Source organism: Pongo pygmaeus, chromosome 3 (genome assembly GCF_028885625.2).
Source record: "Pongo pygmaeus isolate AG05252 chromosome 3, NHGRI_mPonPyg2-v2.0_pri, whole genome shotgun sequence".
NCBI lineage: Eukaryota > Metazoa > Chordata > Mammalia > Primates > Hominidae > Pongo > Pongo pygmaeus.
Genome location: NC_072376.2, coordinates 39,092,848 through 39,114,225, shown reverse-complemented (window position 1 = coordinate 39,114,225; position 21,378 = coordinate 39,092,848). Strand labels below are relative to the sequence as shown.

Genomic DNA, 21,378 nt, shown 5'->3' with positions numbered 1-21,378 from the left:
CGACACTCTGTATCTAGCTAATCTAGAGAACATGGAGAACTTTTGTGGAGAACTTTTGTGTCTAGCTCAGGGATTGTAAATGCACCAATCAGCACCATGTCAAAACGGACCAATCAGCTCTCTGTAAAACAGACCAATTAGCTCTCTGTAAAATGGACCAATCAGCAGGATATGCGTGGGGCCAGATAAGAGAATAAAAACAGGCTGCCTGAGCCAGCAGTGGCAACCCACTCGGGTCCCCTTCCACACTGTGGAAGCTTTGCTTTTTCGCTCTTTGCAATAAATCTTCCTATTGCTCACTCTTTGGGTCCACACTGCCTTTATGAGCTGTAACACTCACCGCGAAGGTCTGCAGCTTCACTCCTGAAGCCAGCGAAACCACGAACCCACCGGGAGGAACGAACAACTCCAGATGCGCCGCCTTAAGAACTGTAACACTCAACCGCGAAGGTCTGCAGCTTCACTCCTGAGCCAGCGAGACCACGAACCCACCAGAAGGAAGAAACTCTGAACACATCTGAACATCAGAAGGAACAAACTCCAGACACGCCGCCTTTAAGAACTGTAACCCTCACCGCAAGGGTCCGCGGCTTCATTCTTGAAGTCAGTGAGACCAAGAACCCACCAATTCCGGACACAAGAACAATAGTATAAAGGTTTTGACTTTAACCCCCATAGGCAGTAGAAAACCCACCAGAGAATGATGTAAGATCGTATTTTTAAAATTAAATCAAGTGGCATAGCACCATCAGGGTTGACTAGAAAAGCTGGGAGAGGCTGGGCGCGGTGGCTCACACCTGTAATCTCAGCACTTTGGGAGGCTGAGGTGGGTGGATCACAAGGTCAGGAGTTCAAGACCAGCCTGATCAACATGGTGAAACCCTGTCTGTACTAAAAATACAAAAATTAGCCGGGCGTGGTAACATGCATCTGTAATCCCAGCTACTCAGGAGGCTGAGGCAGAATTGCTTGAACACGGAGATGGAGGTTGCAATGAGCCGAGATCGCACCACTGCACTCCAGCCTGGGCGATATAGCGAGAGTCCATCTTAAAAAAAAAAAAAAAAGGAAGAAAAGAAAAGCTGGGAGAGACTGAAGGCAGAAAAATAAGTGTACATAAGCAAACTTTTATTCTATTTTATTCTTTAAAGACAGGGTCTTGGCTCTGTGAAGTGCAGTGGCAAAGTCAAAGTTCACTGCAGCCTCGATCTCCCAGGCTTAAGGGATCCTCCCACCTCAGCATCCATAGTAGTTTAGGACTACTGATGCGCACCACCCACCCCAGGCTTTTTTTTTTTTTTTTTTTGAGATGGAGTCTCACCCTGCCGCCCAGGCTGGAATGCAGTGGCACGATCTTGGCTCACAGCAACCTCCACCTCCTGCGTTCAAGTGATTCTCCTGTCTCAGCTTCCCAAGTAGCTGGGATTACAGGTGCACGCCGCTGTGCCCTACTAATTTTTTGTATTTTAGTAGAGACAGGGTTTCACCGTGTTTCCCAGGCTGATCTTGAATTCCTGAGCTCAGGCAATCCACCCGCCTTGGCCTCCCAAAGTGCTAGGATTACAGGTGTGAGCCACTGTGTCTGGCCTCATTTTTTAAATATTCTGTAGAAACAGGGTCTCACTATGTTGCCCAGATCGGTCTCAAACTCCTGGGCTCAAGCAATCCTCCTGCCTCAGCTGTCCAAAATGCTGGGATTACAGGCTTAAGCTACTGCAAGTTGCCATGAAACGTTTAATACAAATAGTCCATCTGGGCTGGGTGCACTGGCTCATGCCTGTAATCCCAGCACTCTGGGCGGCTAAGGCACATGGATCACTTGAGCCTAGGAGTTTGAGACCAGCCTGGGCAACACGGCAAAACCCTGTCTCCACAAAAAGTAAAAAAAATCAGCCAGGCATGGTGGCAAATGCCCGTAATGCCAGCTACTTGGGAGGCTGTGGTGGGAGGATCACTTAAGCCCAACATGTTAAGACTGCGGCATGAGCTGTGATCACAACACAGCACCCCAGCCTGGGCGATAGACAGGCAGACAGACAGACAGGTACCATGTTTCAAATAAATAAATAAATAGTCCATCCTGAGATATAAAAACCTGACCTATGGTATTAACAAAAGGAATAAAAAAGAGAAAACAAACATTCCAGAGACAAGTGGAGGATGAAAGGTAAATCAGTGACAATATTTTATAAAGGATAGTAACAGAGGTTAAAGGAAAATCAGAAAAGAGCAGTATCAGAGCAACCAAAGGAGGAGAGTTCTAAGATTGAAATGGAAATGCTGAAGGAACATGTACAAAATGGATGATCACGAGAACTCACTCTGTGTTCTATAATTGGGAAGGTACTGCCTGAAGGAGCAGTTTCAATATGACATGGTAGAGAGTGAAACCTGAGTACAGAAGTTAAGAAAATGAATTAACTTTTAAGAACCAAATACAGAAGAATGTCTTTAAAAAACAAAATAAATAAATAAATAAAAAACGGGTCCTCTGGCACAGTGCCTCCAGAGCAGGAGGTCAGGCCAACCAGTGACCTGGGTCCGAGAATGCCTTTATTAATATCAAAGTAGGAGAAGGCTTCTTAAAATGCAAAAAACACACCATGCAGGAAAAGATAAAATCTGACTACCTTAAAATTAAACTTCTGTAAGACAAAAGGGAGGACAATAAGTAAAATACGCCAGAAAAAAATCGACTACTTTAAAATTAAACTGGGCCAGACACGGTGGGTGACACCTGTAATCCCAGCACTTTGGAAGGCTGAGGCGGGTGGATCACTTGAGATCAGGAGTTGGAGACCAGCCTGGCCAACATCGTGAAAAACCCCATCTCTACTAAAAATACAAAAAAGCAGACGGGCATGGTGGCCCACACCTATAATCTCAGCACTTTGGGAGGCTGAGTTGGGAGGATCCCTTGAGCCCAAGAGTTCAAGATCAGCCTGGGTATCATAGGGAGATTCCCATCTCTACAAAAATTTTTTAAAAAATTAGCCAAGAGTGGTGGCTCGTACCTGTAGTCCCAGCTACTCAGGAGGCTGGGCTGAGGCATGGGAAAATCACTTAAGCCCAGGAGTTCCGGGCTGCAGAGAGCCATCATCGCACCATTGCACTCTATCCTGGGTAAGCGTGTGAGTGAGATCTGTTTCTTAAAAATAAAACTTCTGGGCCAAGCGCGGTGGCTCACGCCTGTAATCCCAGCACTTAGGGAGGCCAAGGTGGGCACATCACAAGGTCAGGAGATTGAGACCATCCTGGCCAACATGGTGAAACCCCGTCTCTACTAAAAATACAAAAAAAAAAATTAGCTGGGGGTAGTGGCGCATGCCTGTAATCCCAGCTACTCGGGAGGCTGAGGCAGGAGAATCACTTGAACCAGGGAGTCAGAGGTTGCAGTGAGCTCAGATCATGCCACTGCATTCCAGCCTGGCAACAGAGCAAGACTCAGTCTTAAAAAAAAAAAAAAAAAAAAATTAAACTTCTAAAAGACAAGGAGGACAGTTAAGTGAAATAAACCAGTCACAAAAGGACAAATAATGTGCTCAGAGGATAATTCTGCATAAGTCAACTCGAAAAGCTGTACAAAAAATAAGCAGAAGTGTCCCAGGAGCCCTATTCTGACAGCCGTGCATGACATAACCCTTGAGGGCTTGGTCTTCCCAAGTGAAATTGTGGGTGAGAGAAACTGGATGGCAGGCAGCTCATAAAGGTTCATTTGGACAAAGCACAGCAGAACAATGTTGAAAACAAGGCTGAAACTTTTTCTAGTGTCTGTAAGAAGCACAGGGGTTTGATGGCTGCGGTGGCTCATGCCTATAACCCCACAACTTTGGGAAGCAGAGGCAAGAGGATCACTTGAGTTTGACATCAGCCTAGGCTGAGACCTCATCTCTACAAAAAGTAGCGTGAGACCTCATCTCTACAAAAAATACAAAAATTAGTCAGGCATGGTGGCGTACCTGTAGTCCCAGCTACTTGGAAGGATGAGGTGGGAAGATCACCTGAGCCCAGGAGGTTGAGGTTGCAGCAGTGAGCCATGATTGCACCACTGCACTCTAGTCTGAGCAATAATAGAGCAAGACTGTCTTTTTAAAAAAAAAAAAAAAAAAAAAAATGCTGCTCATGGGCAAGGATGTTATTTTTAACTTCCAGAGTTTCGGTTTTAAACAAAAATGAAGAAAGTATACTCAGAGTTGTTTTTTTTGTTTGTTTTTTTTTTTTTAAGGGACAAATAATGAATGACAGAGCAGTCACACAGATTGAGATACAAAGTAGAATGGTGAATGCCAGAAGCTGGGTGGTAGGGGGATAGGGAGTTAGTAATATTGGGTACAGAGTTTCAATTTTGCAAGATGAAAAGTTCTGGAGATGGATGGTGGTGATAGCTACACAATGTCCTTAATGCCACTGAACATTTAAAATGGTTAGGATGATGAATTTTATGTTATGTGTATTTTACAACTTAAAAAAAAGGCATAAAAAAGATAAGCCAAAATTAAAAATCAAGCGACATAATGTAAGATAGACAATATCATATAAATAACATAAAGAATTCCCACAAATCTGGCCGGGCGCAGTGGCTCACGCTTGTAATCCCAGCACTATGGGAGGCCGAGATGGGCAGATTGCCTGAGGTCAAGAAGAGACCAGCCTGGATAACAAAGTGAAACCCTGACTCCAGAGCAAGACTTCAGCCTTACTCCAGAGCAAGAACGTCTCAAAAAAAAAAAAAAAAAAAAAAAAATTCCTACAGAAGGAGAAAACTACAAACCACCTAATTTTTGTTTTTTTTTTGAGACGAAATTTCACTCTTGTTGCCCAGGCCAAACCATCCAATTTTAAAAAAAGCAGTTAAAGAATGTAAACATGGCCGGGCACGGTGGCTCACACCTGTAATCCCAGCACTTTGGGAAGCCGAGGCAGGCGGATCACCTGAGGTCGGGAGTTCGAGACCAGTGTGACCAGTATGGCAAAACCCATCTCTACTAAAAATATGAAATTAGCCAGGCTTAGCAGGGCATGCCTGTAATCCCAGCTACTTGGCAGGCTGAGGCAGGACAATCGCTTGAACCCAGGAAGCAGAGGTTACAGCGAGCCAAGATCGCGCCACGGCACTCCAGTCTGGGCGACAAAGCAAGACTCCATCTCATTTAAAAAAAAAAAAAAAAGTAAACACTAAATTCACAAAAGCCTAATGGCCAATAAACACAAAATATGCTTAATATCTCTACTGACTAGAGAATTAGAATAAACCACCATTTCACATCCATCATAGTGACAAAAATATAAGTCTTAAAAATGTAGGCCAGGTGCGGTGGCTCACGCCTGTAATCCCAGCACTTTGGGAGGGCGGATCACAAGGTCAGGAGTTCAAGACCAGCCTGACCAACGTGGTGAAACCCTGTCTGTACTAAAAATACAAAAATTAGTCGGGCGTGGTGGCATGCATCTGTAATCTCAGGAGGCTGAGGCAGGAGAATTGCTTGAACGCAGGAGATGGAGGTTGCAATGAGCCAAGATCGCGCCACTGCACTCCAGCCTGGGCGATAAAGCGAGAGTCCATCTTAAAAAACAAAACAAAACAAAAAAAACACGCAGAAACCCTGTCTCTACTAAAAAAAAAAATACAAAAAATACAAAAAATTGGCCGGGCGCGGTGGCGGGTGCCTGTGGTCCCAGCTACTTGGGAGGCTGTGGCAGGAGAATGGCATGAACCCAGGAGGCGGAGCTTGCAGTGAGCTGAGATCTTGCAGTGAGCTGAGAGTGAGACGGAGTCTCACTCTGTCGCCCAAGATGGAATGCAATGGCGCAATCTCAGCTTACTGCAACCTCTGCCTCCCCAGTTCAAGCAATTCTCCCACCTCAGCCTCCCAAGTAGCTGGGATTACAGGCATGCACCACCACGCCCGGCTAATTTTTTGTATTTTTAGTAGAGACGGGGTTTCTCCATGGTGGTCAGGCTGGTCTGGAACTCCTGACCTCAGGTGACCCGCCGGCCTTTGCCTCCTAAAGTGCTGGGATTACAGGAGTAAGCCACCTCTCCCGGCCAGAACTCTTTTAGTGGGAATGTAAATTGATCCAATCATCTGGAGAACAATGAAACAATGTCCAGTAAGGCAGAAGCTGAAAATATGCTCAGGTCTTAAAAATCTACTTCCTAGAAAAACTCTTACATGTCCCCCAAAAAATTATAAAAATGTCCAGTACATCCTTTTATCTAAAAGTTGGAATTAAATGCCATCAATAGGAAAATAAACTTTAAAAACTGACATGGAATGCAATATAGTCTATATTAAAGAACTAGCACAACATGCACTATCACAGATCTTTAAAAAATAATGCTGCCGGGCGCGGTGGCTCACGCCTGTAATCCCAGCACTTTGGGAGGCCGAGGCGGGTGGATCACGAGGTCATGAGATCGAGACCATCCAGGCTAACACGGCGAAACCCTGTCTCTACCAAAAATACAAAAAATTAGCCGGGCGTGGTGGCAGGCGCCTGTAGTCCCAGCTACTTGGAAGGCTGAGGCAGGAGAATGGCATGAACCCTGGAGGCAGAGCTTGCAGTGAGCCGAGATCACGCCATTGCACTCCAGCCTGGGTGACAGAGTAAGACTCCATCTCAAAAAAAAAAAAAAAGCTAAGAGAAAAAGTTTCCAAGAGACATACATTACAATCATCCAAAAAAACTGTTTTTAAAAAAAACTTTAAAAAAAAAGCAAAAAAGTATTTTATTTTTAAATTCAGGAGACATGATGTTTAATAGTAAAAACAAAAATATGAAGGGGAAGGATATACACTAACTTCACATAGCAGATACTCCTAGAAAGAAAGAAAAAACGGAATAAGAAAGAAGTTATCCAGTGAGCTTTACCTCTATGTTTTACAGTATTTGGGTAGAGGCAGTTTAGCCCACAGTATGAGAAGATTACAATCTGTTAAATATGGACCACAGATATAAAGATGTTCATGTATTACTTTTAAAACTTCTAAGTATAAAGTATTTCATAGTTTTTAAAAAATCTTCAAAAATGTAGGGATCAAGCAGCAGATATGAGTATAACTCTTTCCACCATAACCACCAATATTCTGGACGCACAGACCTAGTTTCAAACCTTTGTTCCACCACCAAGTTACTGATACTGAGAAAGTTACTTAATTTCTTCACAGCTGCAACTGTTGGATCTGTGAAACAAGAATACTATCAATCCCATAAAGCTGCCATACATAAAAAATGTCAGATAGGCAGGGTGCAGTAGCTCATGTCTGTAATCCCAGGACTTTGGGAGGCTGAGGCAGAAGGACTGCTTGAGCCTAGGAGTCTGACACCGGCTGGGGCAATATAGTGAGACCCTCAACTCCACAAAAAATTTTGAAAAAGAAAATTTAGCCAGGTGTCGTGGCTACTAGGAAGACTGAGGCAGGAGGATCACTTGAGCCCAGGAGTTCAAGGTTACAGTGAGCTGTAAGGTCTTGCTCTGCTACCACTGCACTACAGCCTGGGCAACAGAGCAAGACCTTGTGTCTTAAAATCAATCAATCAATCAATCAATCAATCAATCAGACAGTAGGCATTCAACTGTAGGCAGTTATTCTAAATTTGGAGTAAAACCAAGGAACTAAAGGGAAGAGAAAGGAAAAAAGGGTTTTGCAGTGGTGTTTACAATTAATTGATTATAACCAGTTACAGACTTTTTTCCTTTTCCATTTCCACTGCTTCGTTTGACTAGCCTTAAAAAAATAAAAAATTTTTAAAAAAGCATGTTCAATGAAACAAAGTTTTCCCACCTTTTCGGATTTACGTAAGAGAATAAAACGGATGTCAGACGAATAAGACCACCTATTTTCTGGCTCCCAAAGCCCACTGAAGAAGGGATTTGCAAAGGGATCCAAGATTATATACCACAAGATTAGAATCTAGATTCTTTGGTGTAGTTTCAGGAAACCAGAGCCATGTCAAGAAATCCAAAATAATCCCATTATCTCTATATCATTTGAGAGTTTCCCAAATAAACTTTTTCATTCAGGAAGGTAACATTTTAACACAAACTTTGAACAATTTATAACTGTCTCCTAAAGAAAGATTAAATAAATCACATCTGGAGAACAGAGCCCACATATATTCCTTTGTATTAATATATCCCCTCTTATCCACAGGGGACACGTTCCAAGATCCCTAGTGGATGCTTGAAACCACAGATAGTACCAACCCTATATGTTTTTTCCTATATGTACATACATAACATAAAGTTTAATTTATAAATTAAACACAAGAGATTAACAATGGAGTAATTATAACAATATACTGTAATGAAAGTTACGTGAATGTGCTCTCTCAAAATACCTTATTGTACTATACTCACTTATTTTTGGACGATGGTTGACAGTGGGTAACTGAAACTGCAGAAAATCAAACTGCAGATAAGGGTGGACTACTTGGCCACCAGCCCCGTGGATTATTGGCACACAGGTGACAAAGAAACACTATTAGAAGTACCTTAGCCCTCATCTTGAGCTTTTCTTGAGGCATATTTACACCCAATAATCACTAAGCCATTGAACAATACCTTTATAATCCAAGAACAATAAGCACAACAGAATATGAAAACATAGCTAACTCTGACATCTAACAGCTATCTGTTTACTGAATGTTTAATTACGTCCCAAGGTTGTTCTAAGCACTGTAAGGACTCTCCTAATCTTCCCACATTTTTACAGATTAAAAAAATCGAGATACAGAGCCAGTACTTCAGGTTTTAAGAAGAAAAGCCAGGACTCAAAGCAAATCTAATTCTAAAGCCCACGCTCTTAATTACTAAGCTAACTTAACTAAATTATGCTTCAGGAGTTAAAAATCTCTACCTCCTTGGCAAGTTTAAGTTCTCATACTAAGAGGAAAAAAAAAAAAGACACAAATAATACTGCATTGTTATCCCCTTCTGTAAAGTTGTATTAGCAGTCAGCTTTTATACTATCATTTATGAAAAGGATATTCCCACAAACCAACTACTTATTATGACTAAACTGGTATGCAAAAAGCCTGGGTTCACCATTAACCAGCTCTGTTTCTCTGCGAAACAATCAACCTCCTTGGGCCTCAGTTTCCTGATTTTATAGATGAGGAGTTTGGCCTAAATCTATTTCAGCTCTGAAATTCAATACATTTTGGCATATTTTCTAAGACACTATATTTTTCTTAAGAAAGATTTTGAAAAGCATCTTTTGAAAACTTTCAAACTTAAAATACATAATATATACTCACATCTATTCTTTTACTCAAACATACTCAAAACTAATCTGTTATTAGAAGTCAGGAAAGTAACTAGAAAGGAAGGCGGATTCCTATGGTACTGGGAAGGGTCTGTTTCTTGATTTGGATGCCAGTCACACTTTATTACGTACATGTTTTACTTTAATATGAAAAAGTGTGGTTTTCCTCCCCAAAAGGTAACCATGAAGAAAGTTAAGAACATGATCTAACTCTAAAACTATGTTTGAATATGTAAGAGCTGTGCAACCTTTCTGTTCTAAATATGCAAATGTGTTTCTTGAATAATTGTATCAATAATCTCTTTGTTCTATGGTTCCAATTCATGTGCCCAGAGAAAAGTTCATTTACTTAATCTCGGCCAGGCGTGGTGGCTCACGCCTGCAATCCCAGCACTTCGGGAGGCCAAGGCTGGCAGATCACCTGAGTCCAGGAGTTCGAGACCATCCTGACCGACCACCATGGAGAAACTCGGTCTCTACTAAAAATACAAAATTAGCTGAGTGTGGTGGTGCATGCCTGTAATCTCAGCTTCTCGGGAGACTGAGGCAGGAGAATCGCTTGAACCCGGGAGGCAGAGGTTGCAATGAGCTGAGATTGCGCCATTGCACTCCAGCCTGGGCAACAAGAGCAAACCTCTGTCTCAGAAAAAAAAAAAAAAAAAAGAATTGCAATATTACCAGAATTCCTTTGGGACTGTCTCCTGAAATTTGAGGTCAGTCTTAACTTTCCTCTAGAACTCAGCTCAAGAAGGCTGGGTGAGGTGGCTCATGCCTACAATCCCAGCACTTTGGGAGGCTGAGGCAGGAGGACTGTGTGAAGCCAGGAGTTCAAGACCAGCCTGGGCAACATAGTGAGACCCCATCTCTACAAAAAATAAAAATTAGCCGGGTGTGGTGGCACACACCTGTAGTCCCAGCTACTCGGGAGGCTGAGGTGGAAGGCCTGCTAGAACCCAGGAGGTCAAGGCTGCAGTGAGCTATGATTGTGCCCCTGGGCGACAGAGTGAGACCCCATCTCAAAAAAAAAAAAAGGCACCTAGCTCAAGAACCTCCCTCATACAGTCATACAGGCCAGGCACGATGGCTCACACCTGTAATCCCAGCACTTTGAGAAGCCAAGGCAGGCGGATCACCTGAGGTCAGAAGTTCGAGACCAGCCTGGCTAGAAACCCCGTCTCTACTAAAAATAGGAAAATTAGCTGGGTGTGGTGGCACGTGCCTGTAATCCCAGCTACTGGGTCAAGCAGGAGAACTGCCTGACCTGGGAAGCAGAAGCTGCAGTGAGCCAAGATCACGTCACCGCACTCCAGCCTGGGTGACAGAGTGAGATTCCATCTCAAACAAAACAAAACAAAACAAGAAAACTCCAGGTGGGGTGGCTCACACATGTAAGCCCAGCACTTTGGGAGGCCAAGACAGCCAGATCACCTGAGGTCAGGAGTGTGAGACCAGCCTGGCCAACATGGTGAAATCCAGTTTCTACTAAAAATACAAAAAAAATTAGCCAGGTGTGGTGGCGCATGCCTGTAATTCCAGCCATTCTGGAGGCTGAGGCCTGAGAATCACTTGAAGCCAGGAGGCGGAGGTTGCAGTGAGCTGAGATCAAGCCACTGCACTCCAGGCTGGGCAACAGACACTGACTCAAAACAAAACAAAAACAAAAAAGAACCTCCCTCATTCAAATACCCTCAGAATCCCATAGCATTTACACTTTGCCCCTCTCATTTTTATCTATCCTTTGTCTGTCCTGTATCTCCAACCAATTAAGCCTTTTGGGGCTGTGGTCAACATGTTCGGTAACTGTCAATAATGTATTCACTGGGAAATAAGAGTATATAGTCTTGGCTGGGCATGGTGGCTCACACTTGTATATCTTATCACTTTGGGAGGCCGAGGCAGGTGGATTACTTGATGTCAGGAGTTCGAGACCAGCCTGGCCAACATCATAAAACCCTGTCTCTACTAACAATATAAAAAATTGGCTAGGAGTGGTGGGGCGTGCCTGTAATCCCAGCTACTTGGTAGGCTGAGGCAGGAGAACCGCTTGACCTGGGAGGCGGAGGCTGCAGTGAGCTTGGATCATGCCACTGGACTCCAGCCAGGGTGACACAGCGAGATTCCATCTGGGAAAAAAAAAAAAAAAAAAAAAAAAACAACTCCAGGCATGCCAGGCATGGTGGCTCACCATGTAAGCTCAGCACTTTGGGAGGCCCAGGCAGGCAGATCATCTGAAGCTGCGAGTTTAAGACCAGCCTGGCCAATATAATGAAACCCTGTCTCTACTAAAACTACAAAAATTAGCTGGGCCTTGTCGCTGGACACGGTGGCTCACACCTGTAATCCCAGCACTTTGGGAGGCTGAGGCAGGCAGATCACGAGGTCAGGAGATCGAGACCATCCTGGCTAACACGGTGAAACCCCGTCTCTACTAAAAAAAATACAAAAAATTAGCCGGGCGTGGTCGCGGATGCCTGTAGTCCCAGCTACTCAAGAGGCTGAGGAAGAAGAATGGCGTGAACCTGGGAGGCGGAGCTTGCAGTGAGCTGAGATCGCGCCACTGCACTCCAGCCTGGGTGACAGAGCGGGACTCCGTCTCATAAAAAAACATTAGCTGGGCGTGGTGGCCATACCTGTAATCCCGGGATCCCAGCCATTCCAGAGGCTGAGGTATTGGTTGAACCTGGGAGGCGGAGGTAGAGATTGAGCCACTGCACTCCAGGCTGGGTGATAGAGCCGAGACTCTGTCTCAAAAACAAAACAAAACAACAACAAAAAGGAATCTCTCTCATACAGATACCCTTTAGAATCACACAGCATTTACTCTTTGCCCCCACCATTTTTATCTATCCTTTGTCTGCCCTGTATCTCTAACCAGTTAAGCCTTTTGGGGCTATAGTCAATATTTTCAATAACTGTCAATAATGTATTCACCGGGAAATAAGAGTATATAGTCTTGGCTGGGCACGGTGGCTCATGCCTGTAATCCCAGCACTTTGGAAGGCTGAAGCAGTTGGATCACTTGAGGTCAGGAGTTCGAGACCAGCCTGGCCAAAATGGTAAAACCCTGTCTCTACTAACAATACAAAATATTAGCTGGGCATGGTGGGGTACGCCTGTAATACCAGCTACTCAGGAGGCTGAGGCACGAGAGTCGCTTGAACCCAGGAGGCAGAGGCTGTGGTGAGCTGAGATTGTGCCACCATACTCCAGCCTGGATGACAGAGCAAGACTCTGTCTCCAAAAAAAAAAAAAACCCCAAGCGTGGTGGCTCACGCCTGCAATCCCAGCACTTTGGGAGGCCGAGGCAGCAGATCACAAAGTCAGGAGTTCGAGACCAGCCTCGCCAAAATGGTGAAACTCTGTCTCTACTAAAAATACAAAAAAAAAAAAAAAAAATTAGCCATGCACAGTGGCACACACCTGTAATCCCAGCTACTCAGGAGGCTGAGACAGGAGAATTGCTTGAACCCGGGAGGCGGAGGTTGCGGTGAGCTGAGATGGCGCATTGCACTCCAGCCTGGGCGACAGAGGGAGACTCCGTCTCAAAAAAAAAAAAAAAAAAGTGTACAGTCTTTGAGAAGCGGTGACAGGCCAAGCATGGTGGCTCACGTCTGTAATCCCACCACTTTAGGTGGCCAAGGCGGGAGGATCACTTGAGCCCAGGAGTTCGAGACCAGCCTGGGCAACATGGTGAAACCCCGTCTCTATAAAAAATTACAAAAATTAGCTGGGCATGGTGGCAGACACCTTTAGTCCCTGCTACTTGGAAGGCTGAGGTAGGAGGATCACCTAAGCCTGGGGAGTTCGAGGCTGCAGTGAACTGTGATCACGCCACTGCATTCTAGCTTTGGTGACAGTGAGACTCTGTCTCAAAAATAAATAAATAAAAAAGGAAGAAGCTAGGGGAGCCCAGATGTGTCTAAACCTACGCCCAGTGGACAGACCTCAAAGTCTTTGTAACAGTGTATACAAGGAATTCACCCCAAACATATTACCTGCACAGACTTTGATTTTTTTTTAACCCAATCTATAGGCTTTCCTTGCTCAATCCATTCCAGAAACTGTAAGAAACACTATTTAAATATTACATAAAACTGTAACTTACATAACTTTCAAAAACACTTTTGAAAAAATAAAATAAAAATAAAAACTTTAAAAACCACTTTTTTACTATTTGGAGACAGTGTGTTGCTCTGTCACCCAGGCTGGAGTGCAGTGGCACAATCACCGCTCACTGCAGCCTTGACCTCTCAGACTCAAACGATTCTCCTGCCTCAGCCTCCCAAAGTGCTGCAATTACAGATGTGAGCCACCACGCCTGCCTCTAGTCTTAGAAACAGCTGTTCAAATTCTTGTTACATTCATTTTTGGTAGAGAATTTTACCTTATTAAAATCAAAAGGGAGAATTTTTAAAAGAAAAACACTAAAAAGGGGAAACGAAAGTTTTAAAAACAAAACATTCAAAGCCAGTATATATTTTCTGTCTTTACTGTCCGTGTCCATTTATTCTTTAGATAAATTATCTTACACATCTGATACAGTTAAGTCTCAAAGTATTCTTTTTTTTTTTTTTGAGATGGAGCCTCATTCGGTCGCCAGGCTGCAGTGCAGTGGTGCCATCTCGGCTCACTGCAACCTCCACCTCCCCAGTTCAAGCGATTCTCCTGCCTCAGCCTCCTGAGTAGTTGGGACTACAGGCCCATGCCACCAAGGCCAGCTAATTTTTGTATTTTTAGTAGAGACGGGGTTTCACCATGTTGGCCAGGATGGTTTTGATCTCCTGACCTCGTGATCTACCCGCCTAGGCCTCCCAAAGTGCTGGGATTACAGGCGTGAGCCACCGCGCCTGGCTGTGTTCTTCTTGTATAGTTAATAAATAGCCAGGAATCATTTTCTTTTTTCATTTTTGAGACAGGGTCTCGCTGTTGCCCAGGCTAGAGTGCGGTCACATGATCACAATTCACTGCAGCCTTCACCTCATGGGCTCAAGCATCCTGCAGCCTCGGCCTCCCAAGTAGCTGCCACTATAGGCACATACCACCAGGCCTGGCTGATTTTTTAAAAATGTTAGTAGTAACAAAGTCTCACTATGTTGCCCAGGCTGGTCTTGAACTCCTGGCCTCAATCAAGTCTCAGCCTTCTAAAATGCTGGATTACAGGGATAAGCCACCCCACCTGGCCGTAAACACTCTTTTAAAGAGTTTTGTCAGGCCAGCCTGGCCGAGCCAACATGGTGAAACCCCCGTCTCTACTAAAAATAAAAAAATTAACCAGCCATATTAGCAGGCGCCTGTAATCCAAGCTACTTGGGAAGCTGAGGCAGGAGAATGGCTTGCGCCCAGCAGGTGGAAGTTGAAGTGAGCTGAGATCGTGCTACTGCACTCCAGCCTGGGTGACTGAGCAAGACTCTGTATCAAAAAAAAAAGTTTTGTCTACACACTTCTCAACATATGGCAGTCTGGGGACATTTTTAGTTGATGCATCCAGCAAGAAGAGATAGTGGGGACATGGGCTGGGGATCTGCGGTGCTACCTGCATATACTGGTAGAGGTCAGGGATGTTGCTAAACATCCCACAATGCACAGGAGAGCCACTCGACAAAGAACTATCTGCCCAAAATGTCAATAGTGCCAAGGTTAAAAAATCCATGGTCTACAGAAATCAAAAGGCTTACTTTTAGAGATTTACAACTACTTCTATTACAGAATAATCTAGATCAAGCTAGATCAAGTACATTAAAATTTTAAAGGAAAATAGACACAAAAATCTATTTAAATGATGAAGGAAAACAATGTACTATACTAATTTTCATGAAACCAGTTTATGCCATAGATTTAAACACGCCCTATGAGACTAGAAAATGTTGGCCAGGCGCAGTGGCTCACTCCTGTAATCCCAGCGCTTTGGGAAGTGGAGGCGGGCGGATCACCTGAGGTCGGGAGTTCAAGACCAGCCTGATCAACATGGAGAAACCTCGCCTCTACTTAAAATACAAAATTAGCCAGGCATGGTGGTGCATGCCTATAATCCCAGCTACTCAGGAGGCTGAGGCAGGAGAATTGCTTGAATCCAGGAGGCGGAGGGTGCGGTGAGCCAAGATCACGCCATTGCACTCCAGCCTGGGCAACAAAAGCAAAACTCTGTCTCAAAAAAAAAAAAAAAAAAAGAAAAGAAAATGTTACCAAAGTGCAATTACAACATGAAAAACCAACAGGTGCCATACAGCATAAGACCAACAAGAGTAAGTGCACTGATTTAAGGGTGTTTTATTTCATTAAGTTTCCAATTTTAAAATATTTTGTATATTGAAATTCAAGTAAATCTGGCTGGGCGTAGTGGCTCATGCCTGTAATCCCAGCACTTTGGGAGGCTGAGGCAGGCGGATCACTTGAAGTTAGGAGTTCGAGACCAGCCTGGCCAACATGGTGAAATGTCGTCTCTACTAAAAATACAAAAATCAGCTGGGCATGGTGGCGGGCACCTGTAATCCCAGCTACTCAGGAGGCTAAAGCGGGAGAATCTCTGGAACCTGGGAGGCAGAGGTTGTAGTGAGCTGAGATCACACCACTGCACTCCAGCCTGGGTGAGAGAGCGAGATTCCTTCTTAAAAGAAAAAAAAAAGAAAGCAAGAAATTCAAGTAAATCTTAAAGTTAATTATAGGTAACGCTTATTTCAATGAGTTTAAACTAGCAAATTAAACTGTGTTTAAATCCTTTAACCAGTAATACAAACCAGGCTCAATTTTTTAAATTAATTAAAAGCATGCCTATCCTTGGCAAGTCATGACAGCGTGGTACAGTATGAACACAAGCAGACCTAGATCCAAATCCCAGGCTCTGTGATTGCAGACAAATAATTTAACTCCTCTAAATCTCTATTTTCTCATCTAGGAAAAGAACAAATCTCATCTAAAGATTTGTTCTTAAGAATTAGCAATAATGTATAAACAAATGATACTAAGAACAACTAGCCATTCTACAAATGGCAGCTAGTTATTAACAGCAACAATAATAGTAAATAATACAACTTATGAATAAAACATTGATTATGGGTTTATATCCTCACAATCAACAATTTACTTATGTAATCCTACTCATAAAATAACTAATTATAAAATGTACTTTACATCAATATTCCATGCCTAACAACTTTCGAATATTATTTAAAACTACTTAAAATTCATACTCGTATTTAAAAACAAACATCTAAAACAAAGAAAATAAATATTAATAAATAAAAAGAAACATCTGACAAATTTCCAAACACTGTCTTAAGGGAAAGAGGCCAAATGATGCCTTTGAGTAAATCACATTTGTATGACACAAAATTCAAAAAATATCTATACCCCATGCCCCAGACACCCAATTCCTCTACACAGAAAGCAATCCATTTTACCAATTTCTCATGAAACCTTCTACCGATACAGGCAAATACACACATTCCCCTCTTTTTGACACAAATGGTGGCCTCTTCCACACTATTCTGCACCTTGCTTTTTCATTTATCTTGTTGGCTGTATTTTAACACACTCTAAGAACAGCCACTTATAATCTCTCATAACCAGAATCCAGTAAGCGTCAGCTATCTTTACAAAGGCACTTATAAGGCCACCCCTAAAAGTCCTTAAATCAACCAGTGTTCTTAGTAAACACAAGCATACAAAAACACATGAAATAAACTTTGGTAAAGTGCTGATTTACCAAAAAAGTGACATAATGAAACATTTATTTGATCAGCCATTCAAAAGACTGTATTTATACCCTTAAAAAGGAAACACACGGACTATACTACAAGTCTTCAATGAGCTGAAAATAACAATACACTTATAGAAGGGGCTACTAAAATATCAAAAAATACTGGTGAAAATAAGCTATTTAATGGTTATATTTATTCCCTTTCCTAAATGTTCTTTGCAACTTATTTTCCCAGAAGTTTCCTTCCATATTTATACAAGTACTGTTCTAAACAAAACAAAACAAAACAAACAAACAACAAAAACAACAAAAAACCTGTCTGTTTGCATTTCCTGTTTTCTTCTTCTGAAACACTTTTGATGCTTATCTGAAGTAAGGCTTCATCATCCCTTACGTATAAAGATCAGTGTTTTTTTAACAATATGCATTACCAGAAAGCAATACAAGTATTTCTAGTAATCTTCAACTTAAGTACTAAGAATACTACGGTGAAAAGTCAGCTCATAAAAAGCAAAGAGACCATATTAATTACCAGAGCGGTAACTTACCACTTGTAAGTAACAGAAAATAAAGCATTAAAAGTCTATTAAGTTTCAGGCTTGTACAACCTTATTAAACAAGAAATGTTTCCAGTTGTTGGCAACAATATTAGCTGCTATCTTTCATTAGGAGTATATATGTCAACTAACCTGGAATACATTTTCATATTAAATAAGTTAAAATTGCTGTTTCATTGTATCAGTACAGACACTTATGACTCTATTTCTGCATTGTACCACAAAATACAAAGTCATCCTTCCATTCAGAGTTTTGGCACATGAACAAACATAGAGGTCAGAGTTCATACACATGCTCTGTAAAACCGACCATGACTTATATACTACTACTTTCAATAAGTCTGTTGTCATTTTTGAATTTTAAATAATTTTTTCTCCATGTATACTCATCACATACTTAGAATGCTGAATTTCACAAATCATTATTGACACTATCAAAGTACTAACCGTAAAAGAAAAACATAAATAGCAATTATATATTCAATAATGGTATGTGAATCTTGAAAATAATCATTTTCTGTATTACTTTTTGTTTAATTCATGAGGGGAAGACAATCTGGCATTCTTGTTGATCTTGGTATGAGAAACTGTACTAATACTTGCATAATTTTGAGTCAAATTACTAGAGCATTGTGAATATCTTACATAAATAAACGTAGTACTAATGTATCTAAATTCTGCAGGACTTAAGAGCAACGGGAGGCAATTTTTTTGAAAATCTGTTAAGTCGTGATAAATCTCAATAAGGAGATGAAACAATGTATTAATCTGGTGAAATTTCACATTTTTAATAAGTCTACTTTTCAAAAGTAAGAATCAAGTTAACTATGAGGGACATCATAATGAAGTTTCGTGGCACAACACGAGTCACAGAGGCACTGTCTTAGGACAGTCTCTCTGATCTGTAACTTGTAAACAATATTTTGAAATAATCTACTCATACATTCCATTATTTTTTTCCTAACTAAAAATATTTACATGTCTTTAATACACCAAACACCTTGCCTTTGCCCACTCAAAAGATTGAGATGTCAATAAAGATGAGGCCTAGGAATTTGGGGGTTAAGTGGAAAAGAGATAATTATCTCATTTGGAATTAACTTGCTAACTCAGGTGAAAATTCCCTTACCCCCCGCCACCAAATAAGACCGTATTCTATTATGTCTCCCTTTGACTCCTAACACCCAACTAAGAAGGACTAACTCTGAATGTCCTTCCTTTTTAATCAATACCTAAGGACTCACCGATCCTTCCCTAAGAAAAGAACAGTGAAGGTCTGACAGGCAATAACCCCGAATACCCTCAAAAGTGTGGGCCTTCGAGCAGCACTGCTCTTCGGATCCAGTTACCACCTTTCCCCTTCCCCCAACCCACTTCCCGGGTTTTCTCAGGCTCGGCCTGCTCCCTCCCCACCCCACAGCCACATTTCCAGCTGCGGCCACCGCCTCGGGTTCTCTTGTGAGCTTCCATCCCTCCGAGGAGTTGCCCCCTGTCCATCACCTCCCCAAACCGTGTTCCACCCCAGACCACCCGCCCGCGAGACCGTCCATCCTAGCGCTCTGGGAGGGGAGGGGAAGGCGGCGGAAGGAGGAGGGGAACACTGCTGGTTCCTCACAGGCAGAAGGGCGGCCGCAAGGAGGGCCACCCAGGGACTACCGGGGATATCGGGGTCGCAGCTGGGAGGACCCTCCCGCCCCAGGCAGAGGTGGGGGATATCCGGAGTTCATTTCTGACCTCCTCGCTCTTCAGCACCTCCTTGAACTCCCGCTTGATTCGCTGCACCGCGATGTTGGCCATGTCTCCGCCCGCAGCTGATTCGTACCCGCCTCCTCCGCCACCGCTACGACCACCGCCACCGCCGCCACCTCTTCCTCCACCGCCTCCTCCCTCGGCGATTCAGACCCGAGCACACGAACACTGCCACTACCACCCCGGCCGTCGCGCTCGCCTCAGTGTGGAATCACCTCCGCGCCCGGCCACCAAAATGGCGCTGGGTCGGCGCATGCGCACGACGCTGACCCGGCCGGACGGCGCAGCCGCTCCCGTTGTAGCCCCCATACGCCGGAGCCACGAGCTCGCGTCTCGGCTGGGGCTGCGGCCGCGTGGCTCCGCCCTGCCGGCGTCTGGGGCCGCGAGGGTGCGGCTTCCAAGCTGGCCGCCCCTAGCTGGCCCCCCTGGTCCTTCCCGGCGCCTCAGCTCCTGTTTAAACCCGGGTGCTGTGGTCTAGGCTTCCAGCGCTGGCCTCTGACCGTTCGGGCGCAACCGAACGGGTTCCCGACGCCGCACTGGGCTGGAAGGCCGCCCTGACTCAGCTAAACCCGGAACCCGGAGGCTGAACGCCGTGTCTAGCGCAGGAAAACGCTCTCCCGGATCTCGGTCCGGCCCATTTTCAGTTGGTGTAGCCCCAGAAAATCCACTGCAGTCGTTTTTGTTCTGCAACATTTATAGTACCACGATTATTCCCATCATCTCAGGTAGCATAGATTATTGAATTAAGGCTGGTTATTGTTGGATCAGATTGGGTTTGAGACAGGTACTCGGTGGAGAGGCCTGAGGGTGGGTTTAGAAGCTAGATGTTGATCTTTGACCTATTTAATACCGAGCTTGACACACACACACAATCTCTCTGTCTCTCACACACACACACACTCACTCCTGTGCCCATCCCTAGAGTGTGGGGTGGGCCTAAGACTGCGTTTCTAACAAGTCTCCCAGTTGCTGCTGCTGTTGGTGCTGGTTCCGGGACCACACTATGAGAACCACTGAACTGAAGCATGTGAAAATTCACATATATTAAAGTGAAAATTGGAGAAATGGAAACAATTATAGTACCCTTCAGGGGACTCGGGTGGGGGAGGGGGAGCCTTATTTCTGTAAACCTAGGCCTCAAAGGTGCCTGGTGATAGTGGGCACTCAATAAATATTGAATGAGTAAATGAGTACAGATAAGACTAAAACGTTTTTGCTGGCGCGGCGGATCGCTTGAGGTCAGGAGTCCGAGACCAGCCTGGCCAACATGGTGAAACCCCGTCTCTACTAAAAATACAAAAATCAGCCAGGTGTGGTGGCAGGCACCTGTAATCCCAGCTGTTCTGGAGGCTGAGGCAGGAAAATCGCTTGAACCTGGGGGCCGGAGGTTGCAGTGAGCGAGATGGCACCACTGCACTCCAGCCTGGGCCACAGAGCAAGATTCTGTCTCAAACAAAACAAAACAAAAAGTATAAAATATTTTAAGTGGAAAGTAAGTTTGAAAGTGGTTTCTGGGCCGGGTGCGGTGGCTCACGCCTGTAATCCCAGCACTTTGGGAGGCCGAGGCAGGCGGATCACGAGGTCAGGAGATCAAGACCATCCTGGCTAACACGGTGAAACCCCGTCTCTACTAAAAAAATATAAAAAATTAGCCGGGCGTGGTGGCCGGAGCCTGTAGTCCCAGCTACTTGGGAGGCTGAGGCGGGAGAATGGCGTGAACCCAGGAGGCGGAGCTTGCAGTGAGCGAGATTGCGCCACTGCACTCCAGTCTGGGCAACGGAGCGAGACTCCGTCTCAAAAAAAAACAAAAAACAAACAAACAAACAAAAACAAAAGAAAGTGGTTTCTGGTCGGGCGCGGTGGCTCATGCCTGTAATCCCAACACTTTGGGAGGCCGAGGGGGAGCAGATCACTTGAGCCCAGGAGTTCAAGACCAGCCTGGGCCCCATGGTGAAATCCTATCTCTAAAGACAATAATTTTTAAAAAAGAAAGTGGTTTCTAAGGTGCATAGTAATAATGGTTTGGTACTGAGAAGCATTTTGAATAGAACATTTTGGAATAACTAATAAGGGTGTCATTTTAGATGTTTGTACTTCATGCCCTTCC

General features: G+C 43.9%; 1 protein-coding gene across 3 annotated transcripts in view; it reads right to left on the bottom strand.

The window, feature by feature from the left end:
- The window catches only part of UBE2K (ubiquitin conjugating enzyme E2 K), an 86,509-nt gene extending 66,677 nt beyond the window's left edge, over positions 1-19,832 (bottom strand). Inside the window, exons 1-2 of one of the 3 annotated variants that reach the window (XM_054485481.2) lie at positions 19,257-19,663; positions 11,900-12,010 (exon numbers count right to left, since the gene is read on the bottom strand). In XM_054485481.2, coding sequence (XP_054341456.1) covers positions 11,900-12,010; positions 19,257-19,319 — 174 coding nt within the window. In that variant the 5' untranslated portion in view covers positions 19,320-19,663. Of the gene's footprint in view, positions 1-11,899; positions 12,011-19,256 lie in introns of all 3 variants that reach the window. The other 2 variants (XM_054485482.2, XM_063664479.1) reach the window with 2 other exon arrangements.
- Positions 19,833-21,378: the final 1,546 nt, after the last annotated feature.